At 39.8% G+C, this 15,682-nt stretch overlaps 1 protein-coding gene across 1 annotated transcript in view; it reads left to right on the top strand.

Moving 5' to 3' along the window:
* Positions 1-15,460, top strand: part of LOC306704962 (F-BAR and double SH3 domains protein 2-like) — a 30,806-nt gene extending 15,346 nt beyond the window's left edge. Inside the window, exons 10-20 of the mRNA XM_079171586.1 lie at positions 342-437; positions 4,922-5,038; positions 7,553-7,651; positions 8,339-8,491; positions 8,585-8,719; positions 8,818-8,901; positions 9,781-9,964; positions 10,059-10,282; positions 11,366-11,576; positions 11,663-11,727; positions 12,421-15,460. Of these exons, the coding sequence (XP_079027712.1) occupies positions 342-437; positions 4,922-5,038; positions 7,553-7,651; positions 8,339-8,491; positions 8,585-8,719; positions 8,818-8,901; positions 9,781-9,964; positions 10,059-10,282; positions 11,366-11,576; positions 11,663-11,727; positions 12,421-12,504 (1,452 nt within the window). The 3' untranslated portion in view covers positions 12,505-15,460. The remainder of the gene's footprint in view (positions 1-341; positions 438-4,921; positions 5,039-7,552; positions 7,652-8,338; positions 8,492-8,584; positions 8,720-8,817; positions 8,902-9,780; positions 9,965-10,058; positions 10,283-11,365; positions 11,577-11,662; positions 11,728-12,420) is intronic.
* The last annotated feature ends 222 nt before the right edge of the window (positions 15,461-15,682 follow it).

Below are 15,682 nucleotides of genomic sequence, written 5' to 3' on the forward strand. Positions count from 1 at the left end.
CTGCAGCCGGAGTCACAAGATGAAGTGCTCATGAATATGTTTGATCTATTTCACTGTGCGGCGTGTACAAATCTGGGAAAACTAAACACACAAATCTCAGCAGTGAACTAAGATTTTACATATAAAGTTACATTTAACTCTGAGACATCGCATACAGGTCATTCTCTTTGATTAGCCCCAACTTTTCAGGCTCTTGCCACCATTAACTAGAGGCCTTTAGCTTAACTAACTTGCTTAAAGAATCAACTAAGAGGTTTTAATCTTTAAATTATGTGTGCACAACTCTTTGTGCTTCATATCTGGCAGAACTTAAACATGTATTTCATCTTTTCCGCTCATAGGTTCTGCAGGAGTTTCACCAGCAGCTGTTTGTACAGAAGAACCTCATGTTTCAGCAAGCCTCGGACTTCTCGTTCCAGCCCGTCGACTCCGATACGGTAAATCCTGACGTTTTATTACTGCAGTAGTGCTGGACGTGCTCCTTTTACTTTGGGCTGCACACCTCATTGTCACATGGAAGTAGATTAATTTGACGTAGAAACCTTTTTGATTGATCAGTGTGCAAAAAAGGGAAAAGAAACGCTGACTAGTTGACCACATATTGGGGATTAGTTAATGACTAAAATACAGTAGTCGTGATTGTGGGTTTAACAAATGTACAATAAATATGACATATAGCACAAAAGAAGTCTCAAAACATCTGTTGCACTGAAGTATTCGTACATGTTACATAACAGCCACAGTCATTAACTAAACACTCCATAAATCTTTTGAATATTTGGGCTCTTGGGTTGCTAAAAATACCTTTTTTAAATCTCGGCTCTCTGTAAACATAGATGTGGGAAACAGATGGCGGCCTGGGATATATAAATGGATTCAACCGTCAGGATTGCAGCACATGTTTGCGTGATCTTATTAAGTCAGTTCTACGGGCTACACCTCCACCTTTACCTCTGAGGCTTCATCCACACTAATACAATTTAAAATTACAACGTAGTAGTGTGGATGAAGCCTGAGCCTCTAGTCAATTATAATGTCGAACAGCGGTTCCCAAACCTTTTGGCCCGTGTTCCCTTAAAAAGAAGCATTGTTTTGCGCTGTAATTTTATGTAGAAGAAATGTTTTCTTCCCCCTTCGTTCACATTGATCACCTCACGGCCGGTTTATCTGGCAGCCCATGAATTTGAACACATTGAACATTTATGGGGGTAAATTGTACTGACTTTAATGATCACCTGACTTTTCCTCAAGTGACATCAGTACAGTTCTGACTTGCCCAGTAAAATATCTGGTCATCTACTGGGTGAGTCGTCACATTTGGTGAAGACATTCATCATCCCCAGAGGATGAATCCTGCTGACTCTGTTCATCACTTGACTTTTGTGACTCTTGATTGGATTGCCACGTATTTTGGTGCAGGACTTCATGTTCCCTCAGGATAAATTCTTTTTTTCTCGCGCCATCATCAGCTTGAAATTTTAATTTGTCCAATACTTTAGTTTATGACGAGAAAACCTGCAAAACTAACGACATTCCCATCAGCCTCAACTGTACTTTGTGTTTAATACAATGATCAAATGTTAGCATGTTTACACGCTTAATTAACATGGTGAACTGCTCAACATTACAATGTTCGTATTGTCATTGTGTAGCTGTTAGCATGCTGATGTTAGCATTTAGCTCAAGGCACTGCGGTGTACAGCGTCACCGAGCCGCTCCTAAGTCTCGGTTATACTCCCAAAACCATGGACACGTACTAGTTGTGTTCATAGTAGATCACTAAGTAACGGCCTCGTGCACAACCGGACATGAACTTTGACCGGTTGCACACATTCAGTATTTGCTCGTGTTGGTCCAGACTTTATTGCCGTCGTATTAAATCATTGCTAGCGGCCGATACAGTCGAGCCACGTGCCCGAAAAACGAGCACAAAGAGAGCTGCAGGAAATAATCCATCATCATCAGAGAAAGTGCTGCAATGACCAATCGAACACATGCGGTTGCACATTAACATGAGCAAAATATATTCTGCTTCTCGTATCAGCACTGTGATAAAAATCCTTCCTCATGGTTTTTATACTGTATACTTTTATACTGTCATCCTTCAAATTAATGGATCTATAACTTCAACTGGACTTCCTGGATTGTATTTGTATTGTTTCCCAGCAGCCCTTTAGTGCTGCGCTGCTTTCTGTCTGAATCTCCCGCTGTGATCTTGTCAAAATCTGCTCTACCAGCTGTGTTGCCCCAACACGTGGGGCTATAAAAGTGTTGCGTGTAAAATGTAGTATCACACAACATGAAATCCCACTTGAGTCATGGTGCAGTCTGCTCTGAATTACAGCTTTGCACACTTCTTCATGAAGAATTTTTTTTGCATAAATGTCAAAAAAACCTTCACTTTTATTAAGACAACCTTGGTGTGCAGATCTGCCCGAGGTGTTTTGGTCGGCTGCGGCGCGTGAATGTAATGCATCGCGGTCGGTGTCACACGCGCGTCTTTCCGAGGCCGTCCTCCTCCGCTCTCGTCCTCCTGCCGGACAACACTGGACAATTTGTTCAAACTGCAAATACTGGCGTTGTTTTCGTTGGAAGTCAAACAAGCAGCAGCCTGTTCCTAAAGAAAACATTAGTGGTGGAGAGAGAGAGAGCCTCCCTCCCTCTCTCCCTCCCTCTTTCCCTCCCTCCCCACACCACTTGCACCAGACAGAGGGATCCGGTAAAGGAATAGAGCTGAACTGGGAGGGATTCCGTGAACGGCCCATCTGTGAAAAGGAGGCATTGTGAGTGGGCCTCCATGCACACACTGCTGTTGTCATGTTGAAACCTCCTAACTCACATTTTAGGGACTTGTTTCAATCTTAAAATCTCTTCAAGAATAAAAAGTAAAAAAGTAAAAATTAAATGCTATCTTTTTCCACGTCACCTGTCGATAACACCACCGCAATGCAACTTTATTCTATTTTATTGTTATTTTAAATCTTTTTTTTGTTTTGTTTTTACGCTATTTTACAGCTACTGTTGTTATAGCTTTTAATTCTATTTTATTACACTTTTATAATTTTATTTTCTCGCGTACATTGGTCTCAAGTTGTTAAATTATTATTTTGTTATTATAAAAATTATTACTTTTTGCGTTATCTGTTGTTTTCTCGGTCCACACTTGTTCTGTCTTATTTTTGGCTCGTCAGCTCCGTAAGAAAAGTTATTTACAAATGAAGTTTGATTGATTGAAACATGTGGATCATATGTTATGGAGCCGTTTCAGGCTTTAATTAAAATCCCCATCAAGCAATGGACAATATGAAAATTTCATGTCACAATTATCCCGCCTAAAATGATTGCGATTCACGCAATTGTCCAATCTTCAAAATATGCTCACGGTAGCCCCGCCCTAAAGCATACCCTGCTTTATGGTCTGTTTGACTCTAAATGGACCATCATTTACTAAATGAACATCATGCTGTATTGAAGAAGACTTGAAACTAGAGATTGAGACCATAAACTCATGTTTACAATGTTTACTGAGGTAATAAATCAAGAGAGAAGTAGAGTCATTTTCTCATAGACTTCTATACAACCAGAGGAGTCGCCCCCTGGTGGACACTAGAGAGAATGCAGCTTTAAGGCTTAACGACGTAATCCCTTAACCCTGAAATAGAAATCCATCTTCAGGTTATCCCTTTTCAAAATCTGTTGAGGATGAAGTGACATTAGAATAGCAGCTGGACATATATGTATAGATTTTCTATATTTCAGCTTCAGTAAAGTGTGATTGCTGAACGTTTACAGCTATCGGAAACATCCCCAGTAAACATCAGTTTGTGAGGTTTTTATTTGACCTACCGACACGCCTTCATGGACCGAGTTGTTGGCTCTTCAATGTCTCTCAGTATAAATATATAAATATATGTTTATATTTATCCCTCCCTCTTTCATATTTAAGAGCCAGCTGGGTTTGAACTTTGGGTTTCATAAATAAAAGTCAGATGAATATGTTTCCTTGATGATGATGTACAACCTAAATGCAGCCTGCAGCGTGAACCTTGAATGAACACTTGTGTGTGTGTGTGTGTGTGAGTGTGTGTGTGTGTGTGTGTCCTACAGAGCACTTTCTTGTTTTTAAAAACTAGCTCCATGTAATATGTAAAGAGGAAATTGCCACATTGACCCCACAAAAAACAGGTTAAACACATAAGTTACGCTGGTCTTTCTTTGTCTGCCATTTAGGAAACATTTAGGTCCTCTTAAAGGTCTTTTCTTAAAGGTGCTTTAAGCAAGACTTTATTTTGGAAACATTCATTTCACAACGAATTAATTGTGTTTCTATGTGAGTCATTTGCAGGAAATGTATTATTTGGACAATGATCGAAGTTCCAAGGCTGCTTAGTCTGACTCCAATTCATTTTACATCTTTTAGTAAAGACCCGACTTACTCACAGGCGCCAGGGAAACTTTATTTGAGATGCACTACAATGTGAAGGCAGGTGATGTTCCGATAAAAACACATTGGTTATCACTCCATTACTGCACGTTATAACACCCTAAACATGGTCAAAAACATGTTAAAATCCAAACCTACAGACTGAAAAACTGCTTTATTATATCTATTCTAGCACTTTATAGCAAGAAAATGGCAAACGTGCGTAAATATATTCATACTGAAACTAAAAACATGATACAAACTTAAATAATATCTGAAGTTATGTAATATTTAAAATGCAATCAACCATTTTACCCAATATGAATACGGGATTAATCGTCTCTTACACAGGGTTTTAATTTGCCTCAAAGCTTGGAAGATATTAAAGTTGTTCAGTGATGATTTCCAATGTTCTACCTTCATAAACCAGCAATTTGATAGACTCCACAGTTTCTCTGATACCTCGGTTGAATGTTGTTGTCCTCTGTGTGTTTGTAGGTGATGCAGCTGCAGAAGGAGAGCGGGACGTCGGAGGAGCACAGTCTGGATAAAGAGGCCAGGAAGTGGGCGAGTCGCGTGGCCCGAGAGTACAAGAGCGTCATCCACACTCAGCGGGTGAGAACCACATCACACCGACGGAGAGAATATCCTCCACGGGCAGTCGTCACTAAATCAAATGTGCATCTTTTATTCTACACTGTTCATCATGCCTGGTGCAGTAGAAATAAGATGCTATTACTACGTTTAACGGGGAGGATTCTGCCGCAAACAAAAACATCCAAATGAAGAGAGAGACATTGAGGTTTGAGACTCGGACAGACGGAGTTTATAACAATTCTGTTTTTCTTTGCACACTAAACCAGTGTTTAATACGCTCCAAAGAGAGAGATAAGAAACAAACACAAACATCTGTAAACCTTTAACAGTGACCGTCAGGTACTTCATGTTGAAGTCACGTTAACTTTCAACAGTAAACTGACTCCTTAATGTAAATGAGAAACCTGGTTTCTGACATCCGGGTTTTGGAGTTGAGAGAAATCTTTCCACAAGTAGATGTATCCTGATAAACTCCCATTTCTGAAGCAGGATCGTCTGCAGATTACTTTTAGGAACTTTTAGTGGTTCATGTGATGTCTGATGGTCACAGTTTCACACATATATATGAAATAGTTTGCCGATCTGTGACTTGTGTTTAAAAGCCTGTCACGTTATGGAGAAGTGACGGGATGAAGTATTTTTGGAGACCAACCAACGGAAGATAACGTCGCTCTGAATCCCTGAAGAAGAAGGGATTCAATGGATTATTGTGGAAGAGATGTTCAGGAAGATCATCTTCACAATGAAACACCACTTAATGATTTTTAAAGCGTGAATTGTCTCATTTAGACGCTCGTTAACAACCGCTTTTTTTTCAGACACTTAAAAAGCTTCTAAGTTCACCATGAGGGGTAAAACAAAACATTCAAATCTCTTTAAGTTTCAGGCATTCAACCAAAAACACATTTAAAAAAAGACAAACATCGACTTCTAGTCGAGGGAACCGGACGTGCAAAAATCATTTCCAGGATTTCTGACTCATTCCTGCAGCGTTTCATGACGAAGTGAAGAACACAGCGTTGTTCTTTGGTTCTATCAGGAAGTAGTCGGGCCATAAATCTGATAATCAAATATTGAACACGTCATAATATTCTGTCATCATTTCCTTGTGGAAAAACAACACACCGGGAAGATAAGTGTGATAGAAGAGACGATAATGTTTTATTGTGTTACATCACATTATATATCGGACTTTTAACCTTTAATCAACCAGGAAAGCTCCACAGATAAAACATCTAAAACACCTCAAAACATCAGCAGCTGTGAAGAGTTTCAGTAGAAATGATTTGAATTCACAATGAGACATAAGTTGTGCAGTTTCACATGTAAACGTTTCTGGCCGACAGATCAGCAGACAGAACATCTGTTTGTACCCGGTTCAGTGCAGACGTTGAGAATCTGTTTTATATTAATGACTTTGTCTCTCTATAATATTCCATCCCTCCGTAATCCCCGCGAGTTAAATATCAGTATATGAATGAATAGAGGAGAAGAATATAAGAACCAGTAAAATGTATTTAATGTGTAATGTGAAAAGAAGTGAATATTGATGGATGATGTCACTTCTATCTTTAGGGGATAATCCTGCTCCATGTTTTTGAACTACAGTTAACATAAATTGGAGACTTTAGTAGTAAACAAACAAATACATATAAAGGTAAAAAAAACAAAGATTTTAAGTTTTGCAGACTTTCTTGATTTCCCTTTCATCTAAAGTTTGTTTAAATAAAGTTGCTGCTCAGCCTTCCTGTGAATATATCAAGATCGTATCTCACTGTATCCCGTCTCACCTCTTCACCTGTTCCACTGTTCTTCTCTCCTCGTTTCATAAAAGTCCTTTTAGAGACGGATGCATTAACTCTAAACACTATGATGACATCAGATAGCTGTTCTTTGTATATTGTATCTGTCAAATAAACAATGAATAATGCTGTAATGGAGTCCGTTAGTTAGCTGAAGGCTAAACATTTAATCCTGTTTTTTGGCAATATTTTGTCTCCATTAAAAGTAACACAAATTAAATTTTAGCAGCTCGTAGTTCACTGGATTATTATGAAAAACATGTTGGTTCTCAGCAGAGTTCTGTTCTAAATAGTGACTTTTTAAGCAGGTTTATGAACCTAAATGTACAAAATACAGTAACAAGTAATAACAAGTAATGAGCCAAAGTTATTTCTTTTGCTTCTGAACTGTAATCTGGCCTTTAACGTGAAGCAACAAAGTAGATCTGTTTGATAATAATAAACCTGTAGATCATTAAATCATCCACCATGTGATGAAGCAACACAACACACGATAAGACCTCCTCCTCTTCATCACCTCTCCTGAACCTTTTATTGGTTTCATTGTGAAAGTCAAAGGGTGAAGATAAGCGATCGTTTGTCCAGTAAACCAAAATGAAACCGTTTCCCTCAGACAGGAAATGAGTCACTCTCTCGATCACATTCAATCAATCAATGGTTTTCTTCTTCCAACAGCTTCCCTCCTTGTGTTTTTAGTCATTTTTTGATGTTTGTTGTTGTTTGTTTTTAGGCTCTGGAGGGATACGGGACGCAGGAATCATCGGAGCAGAACAACTGCGAGCTGGAGACCAAGATGGAGGTGGCCAGGCAGAGTTTACGGAGGGCAGAGGTACTGTGTGTGTGTGTGTGTCTGTGTGTGTGTGTGTGTGTGTCTGTGTGTGTGTGTTTTCTCCATCAGTGTCCTGTTACTTTAAGTGGCCCCAGTACTCCCCCTGCTGGTTAAAAGGATGAAGCGACACAGATTATGGTCTAAAACTGCAATTTTCTGTTCTCTGGGGTTTTATAGACTAATCGAGACATTAATCATGAGATTAATCATTATTGAAGAAAGTCGTTGGTTAAAGCTCTAATGCAGTGAAGGATTAGAAGCAGTGTTGACGTGAAGATCACCTAAACTGAGACCAAGTCATGAGACAAGACAAAAACAAAAAGTCCAAGAAGAGAGCGCAGTTCAACTGAATAAACTTTGAATATAGAATAACAGTAAATAGAGCCGCAGGACCTAAAACCTGGAGAGGAGTCAGCTTTTTGATCTCAAAGTATTTGAGTATTTTGAATAGATTTTTGTTTATAAGCCTGAAATAAAGTCTGCTTCTAATACGATATAAGATATAAAGTAAAAACCTCCTCTGGTGAATTTAAAAAGCTTTTATGCATCTTAAAAAAGGCGCCAACGTTACGAGGGTCAATATGTAATAAAATTAGACTTGAATAAATTGCTCGGTCGTATGAATAGATGAAACGTGAGCTCTTAAAAGTATTTTACCCACTTTTAACCACTTTTGTTACTCTGCAGACGGTGAAAGTGAAAGCAGAGGCCCGTCTGGACTTGCTGAGGCAGGCGGGCGTCGCGGTGGAAACGTGGCTGAAGAGCGCGATGAACCAGGTGATGGAGGAGCTGGAGAACGAACGCTGGAACAACCTCAGTACCCACGATCCCTCGCTCTCTGTAAGACCCACAGACTATGCATGACTTTTAACACTGTATGTTTTAATGGTCAGCATTAAGAGTGACCCAGCGATGTCTGTCGTGTTCCCGCAGGGGACGGCAGATTTGGAGCGAGAGGACGAGGAGGAGATGGAGGACAGCGGGGAGGTGTTGGACGACAGCAGCTCCAGCCCCTCCAGTACTCTGAAGAACTATCCCCTCACCTGCAAAGTGCTCTACTCCTACAAGGTACCAACGGACTACAAACACCTTGTGGCCTTCAGTGGAGCTGCTGTTGTCAATAATGTCTGCAAACCGTCAATTCTGATCCGTTTCTGTGTTTCCAGGCGTCTCAGCCGGACGAACTGACCATCGAGGAGCAGGAGATCTTGGAGGTCATAGATGACGGAGACATGGAGGACTGGGTCAAGGTGCTCCACGTTTATATTCATGTTGTTGAAGCCGTAGACTCAGATTTCAGCGTTTTCAGCTCAACTCATTTGGGTTTTTAGGCGATTTTTGGCCCCTTTTTGACTTTCCCCTCCTCGGGATTTGGAACCTTGTGAGGAACTCGTTGCGTTTCGACTGCAGGGATTAAGGTCTAGATTAAGTTCTGGGGATATTTTACACTCAAACAAGGCTTTGGTTGAGGCAGTACTTTACGCATTAGTGCCTTAAAGAAGATCCTCTGTTACGCTGAACCGAACAACTCCAACATAATGCCGCTCCAGTGTGTGATTCCAACATTTACCGCTTTATTCACTAAACAAGGAAGTACTCTAGTATAGAATTGGGACCATTTTAGGACGAGGAGAGAGCATTTCTCTTTGTTTGATAACATTAAAATGAACATTAACATTAACAGGCTTTGCTGTCGGCTTCCAGACTCATTTTTAAAACGACAGAGAGAGAAAGCTGAGAAGACGAGCGGTATTGTTACGTTCTAAAGCACAAATAAATAACAATCAAACACTCAACAGACGCTTTATTGTGGAGACAAACGCTCTTAGTTTCATTTCCTCTTCTGCATTTCAATTATTTCAAATGCAGCATTAAACGTCATCGCAGTGAGACAAAACCTCAGCTTCTATTTACATGAAACAGGTAAACACAGAGTGCAGAGTGTGTTTACTTCTTCAGGTCTTTAGACCACCATAGAACACAGACAACAACGTGATGAAGGAACCTTTTAGTTCCTTTAAAAAAAGTAGAACTGGGACTAAAATCACCAGGAACTTCATGCTGGTTTTAATATTAACACCTTTTCATCCATCACAGACATCATGAGTTTATATTTTCTGCATTTCCAGGCCAGAAACCGCGGCGGACAGGTGGGCTACGTCCCTGAGAAATACCTGCAGCTTCCTTCCTCCAACAGCCTGCTCAGCATGCTGCAGGCTTTAGCCGCGCTGGACGCCCGATCTCACTCCTCCAGCAACTCCACCGAACCGGAAACCGAACTCGCGACCGGCTCCGTCAACGGAGACTCCAGCGGTGAGTGACGCCTCTACTTCAATACCTGCCGACAGAGATGTGTTTATATTTCAGTCATGGGTTCCTCAAGCTGTCCTCCTTTTTCTGTTTTCAGTGTCATTTGCGAAGGCCCTGTACGACTACGCGGGACAGACGGAGGACGAGCTGTCGTTCCCTGAAGGCGCCATCATCCGCATCCTGAGCAGAGAGACGCACGAGGACGACGGCTTCTGGGAGGGAGAGTTCAACGGCGTCGTCGGCGTTTTCCCCGCGGTGCTGGTGGAGGATCTCACCGGCGGCAGCGAGAACGGAGACGGCCAACGAGATGGAAGTTCACAGGTACGATGCTGCTGAGAAATGTGACCGTTACACTGTTACACATGCTTTCTACTGACGTCCTCACGCTGTGAGCTGCTAATACATCAGAACAAAAGAAAGAGAAATATGCGTCAAGGAAACAGTAAATGTACATAAAGTTATTTATATATATATATATATAGCAGATAGTTTGACTGACTTATGTGCTCTTACAGGTTTCTGTACTGAAAACAGATCAATATGAACATAACTCTTACATATTATGTCTCTACCATCGTTTATCTTCGTTCATTCATCGAGTTATTCACTTACTGTTTGTGGAAATAAATAAATCTAAAGTTCTTGATTTGTTTCTGATGAAACACAAATAAAACATCGTTGCAAAGCTGTTTGGGAAGAATAGATATAACATTGGATATTGAATTCAAAGGATTTTACAGAGGGAATGTTGGATATATCTTTGTGTCAAAAGTCATTAGAAAAAAATCTATTTCCTCCATGTTTTTAGTACTAAATGTAGTATGAATGAGTCTGTGAGTGATGTGTGAACAAACCCCTCTGTGTTAACCTTCAGAACATAGAGAGGAATGAACGTGTAACATTTGGTGTGTGTAAGAGCTGCTGAAGTGGAGATTTCTGGATCAGAGTCTGAGAACAAACTCATTTAGAGAAAACGTCCTTTAAAGAGAGTTTAAAGTTTAGTTCAATTACAGACATTTAGAGACTCTACAGGTGAAGAGGGTCAAAACATGATCTCATAGATATCACCATGAAACTTCACCAGCTCATTACTCACATTAAGAGGATGGTTTTCTGTATTACAAGTTTTCTGAAATGTTGTGTTTAAATATGCAAATGAGGCATTATGTAATGGTCACTTTTGGTGAATTTAGACATGAACAGACAAAGTAGTGAAATAGATCTTTCTTTTAGTCTGAAACAAGACGTGTTGTGGAAGCAAAACAGCCCAAAATCTCTAAATTGATGAGTGTCTGACAAACAAAGTCCCACCTAAAGAAAGTGGACATACTCTGATGTACTTCTGTGTGTAAATACAGACCTGGTGTTGCGTTGTGTTCGTCATCGCTGTGTAAATTCTTCCAGGCGTCCCCGTCTCCTCTGGCTCAGAGCGACCGATCCCCTCTCAGTCCCTTCCAGCCGGGTCCTCTCCACAGCAGCCCTCTTCAGACGCCCACCGTGTCCTCGCCTCTGTCCAGTCCCTGCAGCGCCACGGCGTCTCCCATTGGCCGACCGCCCTCCTATCACAACGGACATCACAGGCCGCCGCCGGCGCCGCACAAAAGCCCCTTTCAGAGTAAGAGCTCCCGGTTCAGTCTTGAGTTAAAGTCATGAGTTTGAAGGTAAAGTGATGGTGACGTGTGTCCTCTGTGCTGTCTGCAGGTCCGGTCCAAGGCTCCACTCAACCTCCCAAATACCCAGAGAGCAGCTCCGGCACCATCCGACCGGTGAGCCAACACTCCGTTAACGGTTACGATCACGTGAACCAGAGAGAAGCTGCTAAATATCACATTAGAGGAGATGGAACCATTAAAGAAGTGTTAGGTTTGCTTTCATAGTATTTTCTGTCGGTTGAATAAATAACATTTCATCCAACACAAACATTTAATTTGGTATTTTTATCATCACTTTTTTATCTTCTTTACTGTCTCAGTGATTTATATTCTTGTATAAGTTAATTTTAAAGTTATATTCTAAACTTCGTGAACTGACTCTCTGCTGGTGCCACAGTGTGTTTGTGCTCATTCACAATAAATAAGCACAAAAAACGTTTTCGTTGTATATTTTTATGTGTAGTTTGTTTTATTGAAAGATGCTCAATTTACAGAAGAATTATCTAAATCTTCTGACATTTTTTGGGGACATTTTTCAAAAGATTTCAGATTTTGTACTAATGTTTCAGATATTTCTCACATTTGTCGAACATATTTACTTCTATATTTTGCATATTCTTCAAACATTTTTTCACATATTATTTAACATTTTTTAACCATTTTCAGACCTTTTTTTGTAGAAAAAAAGTTAATTTATACACATAATAATGATCAACATCAACTTAAATATATACTCAAGTAAAATACAAATAATAACATATTGCTAATAATTAGTTTGTGATTGATTGATTGATTGTCTGTCTTCAGGTCCGTGCTGCTCCTCCTCCTCCTAAGCAGCATCCTCGAGGGCAGGTGAAGAGGAGGGAGGAGGTGGAGATCACGCTGGTGTGACGCTGGTCGGTCGGTCAGTCGGTCGGTCGGTCGGCACCCTGGCGGCGGCGGCGACGACGACTCATTTCAAACCAGCCGGGTCTTCCCGGCTCTGTTGCCTCGAAACAAACTCCCAAAGGAAACCCGAGGAAACATCGGCCCCCTGAAGACGCCCGGAGGCCTCACGAGGGTCAGTGTGCTGTGGAGGAATATTGTGCCTTTTCTCTTAACTGTTCTCCATATTGTCCGCCTCTTCTACCTGGACGTGAATCATCTTACACACCTCACAACGAGATATAGTATCTGCTGTTAATATGATACAGTCCTGGTGTTCAAATCCTGTTTCTTTGCTCACAGTAACTGATTTAGTGATAACTGGCAGATAATTCCAGGATTCTACAACACAGTAAAGAGATGACGTGTTGATAAAGATAATAGTAAAATAAAAAAGCTTCACGTTTTAGCGTGATTGCGTTTGAACCCACAAAGACTGGATGAAATAATCGTGTCTGCTGCACGATTTAAAAAAACAAAAAAATGTCAACTTATTATTTATACCTTTTGAAAAGAGCTAGGCTAGCTGTTTCCAGTCTTTGTGCTAAGCTAACGGGTTGTCGCTTCATATTTACCGTACACTCATGAGAGATCTCTCATCGATATGAAGAGTACGTATCAACCGCTATAGTTCCATTGATCGGACGCAGGGATCAAAACCTGGAAGTCGTGAGATACAAAGTCGGAATTATAAGAAAACATCTTTTATTGTTTTTCTGTGACTGCAGCGCTCTACAAGTATCATTATTGATGGATTAATAATAAGGATTTAAACCATATCGCCCAGTTATTCCTCACTATATCACTTACTGTGTTGCTCCTCAGAGGTTTCAGGATCGGATTTCTTCTATGCAACAACGCAAAACTTCGTCATCGACATCAAAGCATGTTGAGAACACGAAGTGTCGACACGAAAACCAAAAGTCTGGTTTCTCCACACGCTCGATCAAAAATCTAAAATAATCCTCCAGCAGGGACGAGGCTGGTCCTCTCCTCCAACACACGTAACTGTACTCGGTTACACAAACAAGGGAAAAGTGGCAATTTTATCTGAGTGATTGTTGTGTCAGTAGGGAGAATCTCCTAGAAAAGTATTCTGATCAAAATAATGGATCCTTTTATCTTTTTATTGATTCATTATAAAAACTGCTTCTTGTGTTTTCTTTGCACCGAATGCTCAGAAAACCCTAAAGGGAGAAACGTAGTGCGTACGTAGTCTAACTTTTCTTTTCTCTCTCGTGTTGTAAAATAACGATCTAGAAATGTTGTTATGACACTAATGTTATACGATGGAAGACCATTTCTGACAGAAAAAAAAGATCCTGTAAGTCATTGTAATGAGAAACGTTATCAAAATAATGAGTTAGTTTCTCAAAATGAGAAACTAACTCAAAATATTAAGAAAATGTATCAAAACAATGAGAAACTTTATCAAAATAATGAGTTAGTCCCTCAGAATAATGCAAAATCTTTGTCAAAAAAATGACTCCGTATCTCAAAATGAGAAACTCTTTCGAAATATTAAGAAAATGTATCAAAACAATGAGACGCTTCCTCGAAATAATGACTTTTTTTCTAATAACAAATCATTATTTTGAGATGCAAAGATAAAGTTCTAATAATAGAATCACAGGATCTTAATTGTTCCGTTTACAATCGGTAATGAGCTTCCATACAAGCCAGTGACGGTTGCTGGGGGTTTGTGGGGGAGAAGGTTGCAGTTGGTGACAGTTTACCCTGATGTATGTGCAGTTTAAACTGATGTATGTGCAGTTTAAACTGATGTATGTGCAGTTTAAATTGAGGTATGTGCAGTTTAAACTGATGCATGTGCAGTTGATTAAACTGATGCATGTGCAGTTGATTAAACTGAGGTATGTGCAGTTGTTTAAACTGATGTATGTGCAGTTTAAACTGATGTATGTGCAGTTTAAACTGATGTATGTGCAGTTTAAACTGAGGTATGTGCAGTTTAAACTGATGCATGTGCAGTTGTTTAAACTGATGTATGTGCAGTTGTTTAAACTGATGCATGTGCAGTTGTTTAAACTGATGTATGTGCAGTTTAAACTGATGCATGTGCAGTTGATTAAACTGATGCATGTGCAGTTGTTTAAACTGATGCATGTGCAGTTGTTTAAACTGATGCATGTGCAGTTGTTTAAACTGAGGTATGTGCAGTTGTTTAAACTGAGGTATGTGCAGATTAAACTGAGGTATGTGCAGTTTAAACCTTTATTTTGAAGGAGGAAAACATCCTGAGCTGCTAGCTGTCAAGTAAAAATAAAAGAATCTATACTGTCATAGTGAAGCACTTTTTGATGTGTTCTTATTCCTTTTCAGTATTGTGGATACTACGTTGTTTGTTCAGTATTTCCTGTTTGACGTTTTGTTTACCAGCTATATTGGTATAAATACTTGTCTAGCGTTATTTAGCCTTAAATAGCCGTCGTAGTGTCTTTGATTGAGAACCTTTTTGATCGTATTGTTTTTGAAATACCGATAGTTTACAGAGAGCTTGGAGATGGATATCTGTACAAATAACAACACTTCTTGTTTTTAGAGTTAGAATTTAAAACAAACTATTAAACCTTTTAGTTGAATTGGATGAGAGGAAAAGGAGATATCTGTCGGCCACGTTGCTGTGTTCTCGTTGATCTCCTTGAGATCTGAATGACATCAAACTTATTTTTGAAGTTTGCATTTACCCTGTTGTATTAAAAACAAACGTATAGTCGTCAGACTGCGTCAGACTGTAGTCTCCCCCATAGAGAAGTTGTTAACTCGCTGGTTGTGACTCCATGTTTAGTCTGAATCTGAAGTTCAGTGACGAACTGCCCACGTTTTACAAAGGAAGCTCTGCGTCATATTTACACACCAGTGGATGTTTAACTGTATTTATTGTGTACAAATAAATGTGAAATAAAGATAGCTTCAATGAAACAACGCTCTGCATTCGTGTTTCTATTCTGTCTTTTGGTTTTTAATCAAGTAACTAATCAGATTATTTATTTTTATGTAAATCAACTTCCCAACACAAACACATTAATATCTATTATTTAAATCATTTTGCCCTAAAAGTTTTTTAAATGCACTTTAAGCCGAATTCTTTCCTCCGTTCATGTGAACGAGAACGAGGCTGGAG

Source organism: Pholis gunnellus (assembly GCF_910591455.1).
Source record: "Pholis gunnellus genome assembly, chromosome: 13".
Lineage (NCBI taxonomy): Eukaryota > Metazoa > Chordata > Actinopteri > Perciformes > Pholidae > Pholis > Pholis gunnellus.